We start from the raw sequence: 14,431 nt of genomic DNA on the forward strand, positions 1-14,431 counted from the left end.
AGAAAAGAGGAGAGGAAGGAGGAGGAAAAGATCTGTAGGGGAAGAATTTTGTCAGCACCTGAAACTTAGCATTGTGATGAAGCCCACTGCATTCTCTCCCTGTTATAAACACAGGCCTGTTCTATAAAATATAATAAATATTTAGTCAATGTTTAATCCATTTACTGCTCTGCACTGGTTCCGGCCAGACCTAAATGAAACAAATTTAAGGACACTACATTCTTCCAAATTTCATTAGAAGCAGAACAGTGAAATTAGGTGGTGTTTACTGTCAGCCACTCACTGCATTTAAGGTGATATTTATTCAAAAGTCGCACTGTAATCTAGCAGCATGACACTAGGTTTAGTAATTAGAAATGGAAATTTGTCTTATTTTTGCACTGACGGTTTTGTCAGACAAAAGATGATTTTTGTTAGCATGCTGTAAAAACATGTATAAATTATGTAGTGTGTACGTAATTTTTCTCACTGAAATTTGTGCTGTTAATTTAAATAACAAAGCCATTGATGTAGAGTGAATGAGTTGAAGAGAAGGTCAGATGTTAAATTAAAAGCTACTGATGATTATGTGAATAGGACTTCAATTAAAGCAATGAGACTGGTGCACAGCAAAGTTTCTTATTACTGGACAATTAATATTTTCTCATGTAGAATGCAAAGACTTCACTGTGTTTTAGGAGTACACTCTGTAAGTAGTGCCTGGAGAATCAAGGTTGCCTACAGTGTGATTATTTACTCTTACTACATTTTCATGGCCGTGCATGTGACAGGTTGAGGGACTCTGTGCTTTAGTAATGGAAAGGCTTACATTTTATAAATCAAAATACTTGCAGGTGTAGAAGCCACTTAGATTGAAGAAATAAGACTATTATAAATACAATTCGTATAATTACTTTGCTTAAATGCAAAGATGTAAGGAACATTATGACTATTCATTTGAGTTGTCGGTGCCAGTTGGTCACTGTGGAGCTAACTGACTTCTTCATATGTTGAGGAAGAAGTCAGCTTTGGGAGGACTACTGACTGCTTGGAGTGCAGTCAAAAATCTCCTAGAATAGGTTTATCCAGATCAATTTCTCTAGCTTCATTCCTATGCATGTCCTCAGCTTGCTAGCTATATAAGCCCGGTTTTTACTGCCTGTTTCAATTGCGCATCTGACAGAAGAACGGCTAAGCAAGTGTTGAACTAAACTTTCATTAAAAACCCCACACATTTTCCCTCTTGAATATTTTTGAATTTTCTTTAGTTCCTTTCAGAAAGGTGTGGTGTCTGCTTGTACACATCAGTTAAATGAAGCGAATTATCTGCTCCTGGTTTCCATTGTTCTTAATACTCTGTAATTTTCTAATGAGGCTTTCCTACCCTCGGTATTCATGCACTGTATGTTGGTTTACTTTCTAGTGCAAAACCCACAAAAGGGAGCAGTTCAGAAAATACATGTAGCCATCAAGTTTCTGACATTCTAACACTCCAAATGCCTTTTGCCTCTTGAATGTTTCAGGTTTGTAGACTTGCAGCGTGTATTTCTCCCAAGTGAGACTTCTAGAAATCTAATATCACTGTTTATAGATGCTGACTAATGTACATTATATGAACTGTTTTGGTTGTGAAAAGTAAAAGCTGTATGAAGAAGAAAATGAAAATGTACTGAGCAATACTGTTCCTTGTAAGCCTGAGTGATTTTGGGCCGCAAAAATTCTACAGTGTGTTGTGGGACACTTCCATGCTATTGTTGAAAAGTAGAGTGGATATTCTTAATTGTCATAGTTAAACTATGAATTCCATCAAAATGAATTTGGGCTTTTTACAGGAATTTTAAGTTGATATAAATATTTCTGATGTAGAGAAAATTTTAGAGATGCAAATGTCTTTTTGAGGTTTATACCCCTTTCATTGTATAGGAGGAAAGGCACTGCATACATGTAGTCTGTTTGCAGGTTTGCGTATAGCGGCTTGTGGCATGTACGCCCCACTGGGCAGAAAGATCTGATGGAGGCTAATAAACTCTTAGTATTTTTATGTCCAGAGAAAGCCATTGCGTTTCAGAATAAACAGAACATGGATAACCTCAATAACAAAATGCGAGAAGCCTACTTTGTGTTTTTAACTATTTTCTAGAAGTAACTATACCTCTCATTTTGAAATACATATTTTTTCATTAACAGCTATTGCAGTCTATCCTTGCTGTTGCTTAACACTAATAGGAGAGAGGCTCCTCTGCCTTCACTAGGGTTCTCCCACTCATCTCTGCAAGTTGCGAGAAGATAAAAACATTACATCTTCCACTTCAACTTAGCCTGCCAATACATCAGGAGGTATCAGTGTGTTGCTTGCTCTTCATGGAACAGTGATCAGAAGCTGAGACTCTAGAGTAGTGGTGTTCTGCAAGGAAGAGGAGATACCCATTCCAAATTGGTGCTTCTCTTGGTCTAGGTTTGCCATGCTGGCCTTCCCTCTTCCTTCTGCTGGTTGGACTACCATATATCAAGTCTGAGTGCTACAGTAGGATCTTTTTAACTGATTATTTCTCAAATGAACGACATTCTAAGTGATCATGACTGAAACCTGAATCCAAGTCACATTAGGCTATGTGGGTCCCAGAATCATTTTTGACTAAATTTAGGCTTCCAAAGACTTGCTGGTAGTGGGATTAGAGGAAGGTTTAAAGTTACTGAACAGCAGGCAGATTTTATGTGTAAATTAAACTTCCCTGTGAGACGAAGCTTCAGGAAACAACACCTAGAAGTTCTCACAGCCAAAACTTGTTCTTCAATGAAATATGTGTAGCAATTCAACATCTTTCAGGGAGTGGTGCAATGCATACTTTTCTTTTTAACTATAAGCCTCGGAGTCTACAGTTTCCTCACCAGACTTTCTCTTTCGTCTTTAAATACTGCTGCCAGACTTTCAGTAGTATTATTTAGCCTTGTGACATCAAAATTGATGGATTAAGACAGACACACCACTGAAAATACCATCTTACAAGTATTGGGAAGGGTTGGAGTGTCTCCATTTTTGGGGAAATGCTACTGGTGATCTAAACCAGGGGAAACTCTTTAAGATGTATGGTTGACCTGTGGCAACCCCTGCTGGGACAACCCCTCTTTGTTGAGTTTTCCTAGGGTTTTTTTTGGTTGAGGTGGCAGTGTTTTCATTTTGTGAATGCTTTGCCACTGCATTTACTTGGCTGTCTACTTATTTAAGTATCGGTTACAAATAACTGTCAGTTTACTGCAGTACTTTTTTGGTAACTTTTCACATATTTGCATGAAAGCTTTCCTTGACAGGCATTTGATCAGAAATAAAGCTCTAGTTTAACTAGACTGCCTGGGTCCTTTGTGTTGTCATGTCTGTGGCATGTATGTGTACGCATGAACTTAAAAATATATATTATTCCCATACTGAAATGTGTACTTAATTCTTCAAATGAATGCAAAGAAATAAGCATAATATTTAAAACTAAGTTTACAACTGATTACATTATTAATATGCATTTACTCTGTTTTTTGGTTTGCAATTGCAGGAACTAACATTCTTCTTCCTGCTTCTCTCCCACAACCTCCCAACCCTATTCCCTGCTGAGCATGGTTTTCTTAACCATCAAATGAAGAAACAAAAAGAAGACTGTTTAAGTCAGACTACTTTACATGAAAGCCTATTCAAGGTCTAGGCTCAATGTTTTATCTTGAGTACTATTGTTTAACTGAAAACACATTTGTACACTTGCAGATGTAATGATCTTTAGTAAAGTGCACAGATTTAAATAACATTTTATTTTAAATATAGCTAAAGTACAGATTTGCAGACTAAGTCATTTGATTCCCTGTGGTGCTGTTTGTAGTACCATGTAGTTTCATTTGTGTGATTTTGCAAAGTTTTTGTAGAACTACGTTAACCCTTCTTCTCTAGATGCTTCACTGTAATTCCTCTATGAGTTGAAAAGCGACTTGAAAATATTTTTTAATCACTCCAAGAAAGAAATCAAGAAGCTCTCAGTTTAAACAATGTCTTGTTTCATGACCATTTTTAGCCTGGCATAATTATTTTCAGTGGAGATTAATTAGTCTTGAATATACATGCCTGTGTGTGCATGCTCCTAGGTCAGTTCCTGAATTTCATAATTTAAGAATCTAACTGTGAAAATCATGTATTTTGTAGGGCTCTAGCTGACATGAACAATGATGGGAGGATGGATCAGTTGGAGTTTTCAATAGCTATGAAACTTATCAAATTAAAACTACAAGGTTATCAACTCCCATCTGCACTGCCTCCTGTCATGAAGCAGCCACCTATTGCTCTGCCTAGTGCACCAGGATTTGGTAAGCTCTTTGGTTTGCTCCTTTTTAGCTTGTATTATAGCAACCTAAGTTGAATTGTATCGTTTTGCAGTTTCTAAAAGAAACTTTTAGGAAAAAGGACTTCTAAAAGTACTCAAAAAGACTCTAAAAGACTCAAAAATGCTTCCACATGTGTGCACGCGCTCCAAAAAAAAAATCTCAATGAGCCTTTAGCACCCAACCATGTTGAATAACATAAGTTGAGGTCCTCTTTGCTTCAGGTCTTATACTGCTCCCCATACATTCCAAACAAAAGTGTTTGTGGGGAGAAAAGAGATGGATCAGGTAGCAGGGCTAGTGCATTCCAAAGTGATGGAGTTTTTATTTAAACTATTGTTATCTCTTTTTTTCATTAAGGGATCTCCAGCTTTGGCAAGATTGGCTATGTTTTCCTTGACTTTTTACAAGTTGTGGTAGTAATGCACCCCTCTGCATTTATTTTATGAACAGTGCTGCACTGGTATTAGCTAGAACAGCTGCTGATTCAGTTGTCATGGTTCGTACTCCCAAGGTCACCATCATTTCAAGGAAAAGAGTAGGGAAAATGGAATAGTGAGAGGAAAATAAAAAAATGAAGCTGAACCTCATGTTTGACACCTTGATATTCTGCTGTATGCTGTAGTGAGAGGTTCTTTACCTTTTTGTTTTAGTCGTTACTGTGACTCAAGTTCATTGGTGTCTGAGAATCACTGCTGTCCTTAAGAAAAGGGAATAATGCATTTGATGAACTGCGTGCAACTGTGTCGTTTGATCAGTTGTCGCTTCCATAAGTTTTACAAACAATTTTATTTTTGACTGTAAGAAATCAGGGAAATCGAACAGAACAAATACTGGTTTAAGTGAGAAAAGGCATAATAAAGTCAAAACCCCAAGAAAACCAGCAAAATCTGTGATTTTTTTTCTTTTTTTTCTCATTCAGTGTAGACTTGATTTCAGCTGTTTGCACGCAGCCTCATTCTTCCCATTGGCATGACTGGACCTCCTTAACCTCCCTGTTATCCATGCAACTGTGCTTACACCTAAAATACCTCATTACTGTGCTTTACCCTATTAGCTTTGCACTGTTTCATCTTGACAATAGGCTGCAAGCAGTTATCCTGAAGCTTGTTCTTTTCAGCTGTGTAGGCTTTGGGTTCATTACTCACTGGAAGTTGACAGTGCTGCTCTTCATTTAGTTCAAGGCAAACAATTCTTTTCTTCAGCAAATGCTAATAGACTTTTTTGGTCAGTGTGGCATCCAGTGTGATCTTATATGCATACATTATAAAGTGGTATGTTGTTCCCTCTGCATTGTTTTATGTTCCCCTGCCATGCTAATGGTGCAGCGGACTGTAAGAGTTCTTTCAGGGGGTGTGTGGAAGCTTCCATTTCAATTTGCTCTTTAATTCTGTGTTTGCTGCTGCGTTGCAGGCTGCAGTTAAATTGCTATATCATATTAGGTGTCTCTAAATTAGACAAAATTTCTCCTTTTCTTGCCCATAGGTATTGGGGGCATTGCCAGCATGCCATCTCTTACAACTGTTGCCCCAGTGCCAATGGCATCTATTCCAGTAGTAGGAATGTCTCCACCATTAGTATCTTCTGTTCCTGCAGCAGCAGTACCTCCCCTGGCTAATGGAGCTCCTGCTGTTATACAGCCTCTGCCTGCTTTTGCTCATCCTGGTATGCTACATACTGAGACTCTATTTACTCTCTTGCTATTAACAAACTATTTTGCCATTTTCTTTGCATCCAGAGAACAGTAGACATGGAATTAGCCATTCTAACTCACTTTAAAGAATGACTTTGGGTAAGGACTGTACTTTGGTTTAGCCCAATGTAATTGGTAAGCAAACTTGTATAAAGGTTAAAAGAAGAAACATGGACATATCATACTGTAACAGTCAGTCACGTTGAGCAAAATATTAACCCTGTTATAACAGCAGTATGATAAATCTACGTTGCCAATAAACTGTTGCCTAGAAATTGGTCCTCTCCTATCTATTTATAACTATTGAAGTGCTGCTATTTGTTGGGATTACTTTAAAATACTGGAATACATATGATTTCTAGCATTAATCACAATCTAATTTGATATCAACAGTGTTTCCATAAAACTGCAAAAGTAAAAAGACATGAGAAGTGCTTGTGTGTTTTCACCTATTTTGTTGGACACTGTTAACTTAATAATTTTAAAAGGGATACCATCAAAAGACCCATAATACTTGTATTTGATAGGAACTAAATGAATGTCATTGAAATTCTACAGTTTAAAATGCTGGCACTAATAGATACATATATTCTCTTCTTTACAGCCACATTGCCAAAGAGTTCTTCCTTTAGTAGATCTGGTCCAGGATCGCAGCTAAATGCAAAACTGCAAAAGGCACAATCGTTTGATGTGGCTAGGTAAGTTGGTATGGAATGAGTGTGTGTGTGTGTATCCGGTTCCCCAGAGTTAGAAAAACTACTTCTCTTCCGCAAAGTTGTTTTCTGAAATAATATTTACTTGCAGAAATCAGTTCCTGCTGAGATACTACTTCAGGATTTCATAGGATGCTGTGGTTTTACAAGGAATGCTCCATGAGTAGTGAATCATTGAAATATAATAATTAACTATTACAGTATGTGTTGACACTATTTTCAGACTCTTGAAGACTTAATTTTTAGAAAAGCATTTGCTGCTGTAAACATAATCTGCATTGTATAATACTGCACAGGCACTCCTCCTGTTAGTGTGAAAACATAACAAATAATATTCTTTAAAATTAGCAACTCTAGGATTATTTTTAAAAGCAAAATATTTAATAGTTCTCATATTTTAAATGCACTTCGCGTAACTGTTTCTTATATATTCTTCAAGTTCTGCATGAAAAATCACCTGAAAGGCTTTTAGATTATTTCAAGGCCTAGGAAAATGTATGGTCAGGCAAAATGTATTTTACTCTGGTCTGAAGAAATATATCTAACAAAATAAAATGTCGTTGGAGGAGGTAAGATAGTAATTTCCCAAGGTCTCTATAAATCAAAACTTTCTCACAGGTCTATACTACAGATTTTTTTGCAAGAAGCAAATGCGTTGGGACTTTTTTTTTTCATTTTTCTTCTGCAGGTTTTTCTTGTGCCCTGGTATTAGATAAGTGACACTACTGATTATTGGCAAATAGGATTAAAAATCTTTCAAAACAAACAATTCTCTTTCTCTTTGAAATCTAGTACTCTCAGGAACATAGCGGTGATGCTCTGATATAATTTCCAGAGGTGCAAGAAGTTATCTGCTTTGTCTATAACAACACTTTTAGTATTTATAATTAATCAAGTTCAGGGAACTTCAGCTGAAATGGCTTCTAGATATTCCATAAGAGGGCTGTCATAGTTTTGGGGTTAACTATATCTGAATCTTGCTGGTCACTTTTATTGTCAACAGAGGCCTGAACCTCAGGTGAGATGACTTCTTTTCTGAGGTGGAATTACATGGTTCTCTGAATCTGCTTGGACCAGGGTTGGAGCTTCCTTAGCTCAATCGCAGTTAATCAATCAATCACAGTAACTGTGAAACATCTGCCAGCACTGAAGGGGATATTCCTTCATAGACTGCTGCTAATGCTGAGCAATGAATTGGTGTCTGTCTTCAAGTTTTCTTTTGGATAAAACAGATAGCAAGGTAATTGATTTGCAGAGCTTATGGAAAGGGAGGAAGAAGCTCCAAGTCCATTAAATTGAAATGTAAAGTTGAAGTTTGTTTGGTTTTTTTTTCCTAGCTGAGAATTATTTTGAATTTTGGAAAGGGTGAAATTCAAAATTCCACTTGTGGTGCTCTTATCACTGCCACGTCACCAGTAGTGAACTCTTGGAATACATGGTATTTGGCATACATGAGTCAACTGTTTTGTCCTCCAGCATTTTTTCTTCCAAAACTACCATTTGAGTATCCATGAAGGAGAGTTTCATTACTTAATATACAGTAACCTTACTTCACAGATCAAGGTACCTACATATGTAAGACAAAACTAGACGTAATGTGTGGGAACTCCAAATCTAGCAAAACTGGTGAGGGAGGAATTCACTTGGATAAAACTTAAATAGTCAGCTCTTCTTTTTTTTTTTTTAAGTTTCAGTTCTTATTTTCGTTATTTAAGGTGCAGCTTGTTTTTGCTTTGCTCCCATGAAAGAGTATTATTAAAGCACAATAGTTTAGAAATAGAAAATACAAATAGAGGTATTATCTGTTTTGGGGTCTTGTCATATGAGAATAGGGTATGAGGTCAATTAGTAGAGTATTTATATAATCCTTCTCAGCTCAACTTTGAAAGATCTTACCATGCTGTCTGCTCAGTGGACCAGGGAAAAGGGATTTAGTGGTTTTGGTTCGTTGTGGTTTTTTTGTTTGTTTTTTTTTTTTTTTAACTGTAATTTGGTATGCTGTTACAAATGCTTATTTAATCTGGCTGTTCCCCCCCCCCCCGCCTCTTAACAAAAAAGGACAAAGTTTGAATGTGCCCAAAGACAGAAAAACTGTGCTCATTGTTTTTCAGTATGAAGACATGTCAGCCTTGAAGCATGGGAAATTATAGCTACAAATAACAGCACTCAACCTATTATGTAGATGAATTAGAACTGGGAATATTACATTTGTCAGTTGAGTTCCATTACGAGAAACTTTGATTGCTTTCAAGTGTAGCTTTTTCACACTTTTTTCTATGTTTTCAGCATATTTTATATTTGTTTTTCTTAATCAGCTTATGAATTATTTGGCTAAGACAACCAGTTAGAGACAGGGTAAAATGGGATATTACTTCTGCTGACTGTGGTAAGGCATTTCCTATTATATGTTTAGGTAAAAGCTTTTAGCTCCTCTAAACTGTTTAGGTTACTTAATTCCCTGCTAGTAAAGAAAAATGCAAAACTTTTAGGCCTGTCATTCAACTGTACCAAAAAACATCTAAGAGACTGAATTATGATAAATGTTTTCAAACAAGAAGTCAAAGCTGTTGCGGTTTCAGGAATAGAAGGGAATATTTGTGAAAAGAACCATTTCAGGCATAAAACTTGATCTCTGTGCAGCACTTCATCCTGGTGTACCTGTTAGTTTCATGTGATTAAATTTAAAATTATATTTCCTCCCCCTCCTTATCCTTTTTCTCATTCTAGTGTGCCTCCTGTGGCAGAGTGGGCTGTACCTCAGTCATCAAGACTGAAGTACAGACAGCTGTTCAATAGCCATGATAAAACAATGAGTGGACACTTAACAGGTATTGAAGCAGTTTTTGTTGTCTCCTTTTTTTGAACTGTAGAAGGCCAATTATAATAGCATTTAGAATGCTATTCAGATAGTAAGAGACTCTCATCTCTCTCTGCTGTCACCATCAATATTTTTCTGTTGAAATCTCCCACCTGTTTAATGATCTTGTTTAGGAGCAAATATTTATCATAGCTGGGGTCATTTTATCAGCTTCTTTCCTTTATTTTCTGCAAAGTAGGTTGGCACTGGGAAATGATTCTTGGAAAGAGTACAATGGGTTATGTGAAAACTTGTGCAGCCATTTACAGTGTTCAGTTCATCCACTGAGGAGGGTGCCTATCCAGTTTCAGAAAGAAACTAGAATGGTACACTGGCCTAGTTTTACTAGTTCTGGGAGCACCTCTTTGCCTTTCATAGCTTTTTTTTTTTTTTTTTAAATCTGAGTGATTGTTGTGGAGAAGGGAAGAGTTATGTATTTTTTTAATATTTTCCTTTTGAGGGTGGGGGGGGGCTAGGGATAGCAGTATGTATAGCCTGTTCATGCTGATAACATCTCTTCGGTGTTACCTATTCAGAACTAAGCTCTGCTTGTACAGTAGTTACTTGGCAATGCAAGAAGAGGAGAATGTTGCTTGTTTGTTTGTTAATCCTTGTTTCACTTTAGGTCCACAAGCAAGAACTATTCTTATGCAGTCAAGTTTACCCCAGGCTCAGCTGGCTACAATATGGTAAAAATAAATCTATCAATTTCTACCAAACTGGAAACTGTATTTAAACCTCTATACTCTATACTGTCGGTGTTTTCTCCCTTTTCAATCTCCTCCACGGGGAGGGAGATTGAAAAGGGAGATGATGATTACATTTATATAACGTAAATCATTATACGTTGCTCTTTTTAATGTATAACTTTATAAAACAAAACCTGCACTTCTATGTTTATGTTAATATTACTCCACAAAAGTAAAAAAGAGCATCTTTTACTCTATGCATATAGACATTTTGTAAGTTGGGTTTCAATTATGGGGTTTTTAGGCAGACCAAATGTTCAGCCTCCTATGTCTTCCACATCCCCGGCCATATCTGGTACAGCACCAGTGAAACTTACACATTTGCACAAGTAGTACAAAATGAAGCTTAATCCAGAACCATACTTTCTCTGGGGCTTGTCTGCCTTTTATGTGAGTTTCTAAGGGCTTATTTCCAAGGGGCTGGAGTTACATATGTTTAAAATAATGGATTTTAAAAGGATTTGTCTTGGCTTCTCTTTTTCCTTTCAACTTCTTGGTTGCTGAAGTTTATTGTGTTCTTATTGTCACAAGGATTAGCCTCTCTCCTCCCTCATACTTTGGAAGGTCATGCTTTCCTATGTACTGTGTAATGTTTCTAATTTATTACTTGGGTAGTACTTGGTTATTGCTGATTTGTGGTTATCTTTGGTGACTTCTCAAATGGCCTTCATGCTGCTTCTGTATATTTTTAATTTCCAGTTGCCCTCTACAAGTTACTTCTAATTAACTTCTATACTTTATAAGTCTTTGCTTGAAAACCATTGCCAACTCACTAACCCATCTGACTTCTGCATGAGGATGTTAACTCAGTTGTCACTCTAATGTGGCAGTTCAATGGAACTTGCTTTCTTGGCTAAGCACTGATGTTTTTGTTATGTCTTAAAAAACACTCTATCCTTCTGTGTTTTCTAACAAAGCTACTGTAAGGAAAAAAAATATCAACCCAATCATCCAGCAGATGATTAGCCAAAAAATACCCTGCTTGTTGCCAGCACTTAAGTAGGCTGTGTGGGCAGGGGAACGACGTCAGCATACTCCAGGAGTTCTAAACATAACTCTCTTAATTTTTGACATTCAAAACTGCCAAGTCTATTGAGATAAGGAGTGGATTTTACAGCTTTTGTTGTCCTAAGTATTGCTCCCTTTCCTGATACTTACACTCTGGCAGTGGAACTGCTGTTGCTGTTCTCTGGGGCAAGATTTGTCAGTCTGTACTGGGGGTGGATTCACTGACTCATAGACACACAAAGTCAAGTATTGATGTACAGGGTGTCAGCTATTCTGTAGCAGCTGTTTTGGTAGATCCGTAACAAAGATGTGGACCCAGACTGTTAGGATAGCTGATCGATTATATCCTTGCATGGTAGATTTTCATTCTACTGGCTTGTTCTTGTGCCCCAGCTGAGGAGTTCAGTAACACAAGCATGGATCAAATGGGGCTATAATTGTCTTCCAAACTTAAATCCCATAAACAAAGTCCTGTGCCTTGAGACAAGACTGATTCAAAAAAATGTATCAGTGCTTACCTTTGATTTTCACAGTGTCATGGGAAATTTTCCTGCATGATTCGAGTGCAGCATGCTAGAGAAACAAAGCTGATGTTTAGGCTGTTAAATTTTGTCCAATGACACCTTAATATGAGGAAAAGCATTTTGTACATCTGTTGGAGCACTGGTTTTAGGCCTCCATAATTTTTAATATGTGTATAATGCTAAAATGTTTTTGTGCTTGTCAGGACTAGAATATTAATGGCTTTGGTTTTAATGCAAATGTGTGCTCTGGAATGTGAGATAGGAGCCTTCAGGGAAGAAGGAGAGACCAAACAAAAAAGTTCTACCAAACATCTGAGCTGATTCTTTTCTAAATGATACTGTGTAGTGGATGTTCACAAGGAGTTCAAGAAAACCCCATTGATTAACGTTACTTATATAGCATATGGTACAGGCAGCACTCAAAGAGCAAGTGAAGTAGAAGCCGTGGCTATAAGGATAGTTTCAAGGCAGGCATGCATGAGAAATCTGGGGAATAGTGAAGCATTTGGTTTTTGCTTTTTATTTGTTTTGAAGAAATAAAGTAGTGTGAAAAAAAAAAAGAGTGAAAAAATTTGGCACTGAACACGTTAAAACTATGCTTTTTAACAGTGATTTTTAATATTTAAGAGTTTACTTACTTTGTACCTTTCCTTTAAAAAGGAATCTTTCTGATATCGATCAAGATGGAAAACTTACAGCCGAAGAGTTTATTCTGGCTATGCACTTAATTGATGTAGCTATGTCTGGTCAGCCGCTGCCACCTGTACTGCCTCCAGAGTATATTCCACCTTCGTTTAGGTAACTGGTTATAATTCTGGAATCTCACTCCTAAATTTTTATTTCATTTGGGAAAGCTGTCCTGTGAGTGTAAAGTACAAGAGATTGAAAAGTAACCCCTCTGCTTTTTGTACTGCATCTATGGCACAGAGTGCCTTCTTGTTGGGAAATGCTTGTCTAGCTTTTTGGTTTTATTACAAGTACTGGATGCTGGAAGTAGCAAGAATTCCTTGTAAGAATACAGTTTTGGTCAGTGTCTTATGCTAGCATACCTTCCAAAACTTACTCAGTCTGGCCATATAAATTTAAAGTGTTATAGTTCAAGCTTATACTTCTGTAGAGCAAATGGGATGTATTGGGATTCAAAATATGCTATGAATTTGCACTGTAGCAAATTCAGATGTCTTCTGATACAGTAGTATCTGTGAATAGTAGCGGTGAGTCATTACTTCTGTTCCTCTGTTTCACCTTTTGTGGAGAAATGGGTGGGAAGACAGTATCAGCAATGGAAAGAAATGTTTGCATAGGATCATAGCTTCATATTCTTTAAGTATCCTCCTGAAGATTACAATTTTTTGTTTATTCCACGTGGGGCCTTGTTTTTAGCTTGACTATAGAGAGATCTTCCTCTGTCTTTGCAACTTTTGCTATAGTTTGTCGGCATTTTCCCAACTTCAGACTGGTCACAAGTAAGAGACCTTGGGGATGGGATTGAACACATCTGTAAGTTGCATGGTGCTGTGAACTTTGAACTAGGTTTCTCAGGTCACCAGTGGGGACCTTTCTCAGGTCACTGTTGGGACTCTGGAGGATACTGTTATCTTAATGGCAACGACTGAGTAAGATCCTTTGGGCAGCACTGAGGGAACATTAAATATCATGAAAATTATGTAATTTCATTTAATTTATGATTTCATTATTAAATCATAAATAAATTTGGCAGGCATAGGTTCTTTTAAGCAACTTGGAATTATCATTTTATTGACAGAAGAGTACGCTCTGGTAGTGGCATATCTGCTGTAAGTTCAGTATCTGTAGACCAAAGGTTACCAGAAGAACCAGCATTAGAAGAAGAACAGCAGCAACTGGAAAAGAAATTACCAGGTGAGCAAGCAAAAATAGAGATGCATTGTGTGCTGTTTTCAGAGAGGTGTTATCATCAGGTTATATGCTGTGGAGTTATAAAAGCTTACTAAGAAATGTTTTCTTTCCAGATCAGTTTGTGACATGTCAGAGGCATAACTAAGACATTGTTTGGTCCAGCTAATTCCTGACTGTTACATGATCCTTTGTGTTAGTGACAATGGAGTTATGAACAGCATTCAAGTTGCTTATCTTATGCACTCTCAACAGAGGCAGCACTTTGCAGCCCTATTATAGGGCTGCAGTGAAAACTTTTTACTACCTCCATCTTCTGACTTAGGTGGAGTGTGGTTTGGCTTATGTACTCTTTAAAAGATCACAGTATACATACAGAGGCCTGTTTCATTGCAGTCTGTGTAACAATATGGTTTTTTTAATAGAAGCTTTAGCAGCTCTGCGTTTTGGAAAATTAAAAAAAAAAGAAAAAAAGAAAGGGTGGGGGGAAACAAGGGTAGAAAGCCTCTTAGATGCTAAATGGCTAAATGTTAGGAAATGTCTTAACACTTCTGATCATCCCCTCACTCTTCTTTATACTTTCTTTATTTTTGCTCTATTTTATTCTAAGATGACCAGAATGCCACACAGCTGAAGATGTAACAAACATGACAGATTTAAACAGTGTCATAATAATG

At 37.1% G+C, this 14,431-nt stretch overlaps 1 protein-coding gene across 10 annotated transcripts in view; it reads left to right on the forward strand.

Moving 5' to 3' along the window:
• ITSN1 (intersectin 1) overlaps positions 1-14,431 on the forward strand; it is a 144,954-nt gene that overhangs the window by 46,924 nt on the left and 83,599 nt on the right. For 9 of the 10 annotated variants that reach the window (XR_012777950.1, XM_075517835.1, XM_075517885.1 and 6 more), the window contains 7 exons: positions 4,160-4,320; positions 5,821-6,000; positions 6,633-6,726; positions 9,469-9,569; positions 10,224-10,287; positions 12,540-12,677; positions 13,645-13,760. Coding sequence is in view for 9 of the 10 variants with exons in the window: in XM_075517835.1 (XP_075373950.1) it covers positions 4,160-4,320; positions 5,821-6,000; positions 6,633-6,726; positions 9,469-9,569; positions 10,224-10,287; positions 12,540-12,677; positions 13,645-13,760 (854 nt within the window). In the remaining variant the exon portion in view is untranslated. The remainder of the gene's footprint in view (positions 1-4,159; positions 4,321-5,820; positions 6,001-6,632; positions 6,727-9,468; positions 9,570-10,223; positions 10,288-12,539; positions 12,678-13,644; positions 13,761-14,431) is intronic. The other variant, XM_075517856.1, reaches the window with a different exon arrangement.

The sequence above is a fragment of the Mycteria americana genome, chromosome 1 (assembly GCF_035582795.1).
Source record: "Mycteria americana isolate JAX WOST 10 ecotype Jacksonville Zoo and Gardens chromosome 1, USCA_MyAme_1.0, whole genome shotgun sequence".
Classification (NCBI taxonomy): domain Eukaryota; kingdom Metazoa; phylum Chordata; class Aves; order Ciconiiformes; family Ciconiidae; genus Mycteria; species Mycteria americana.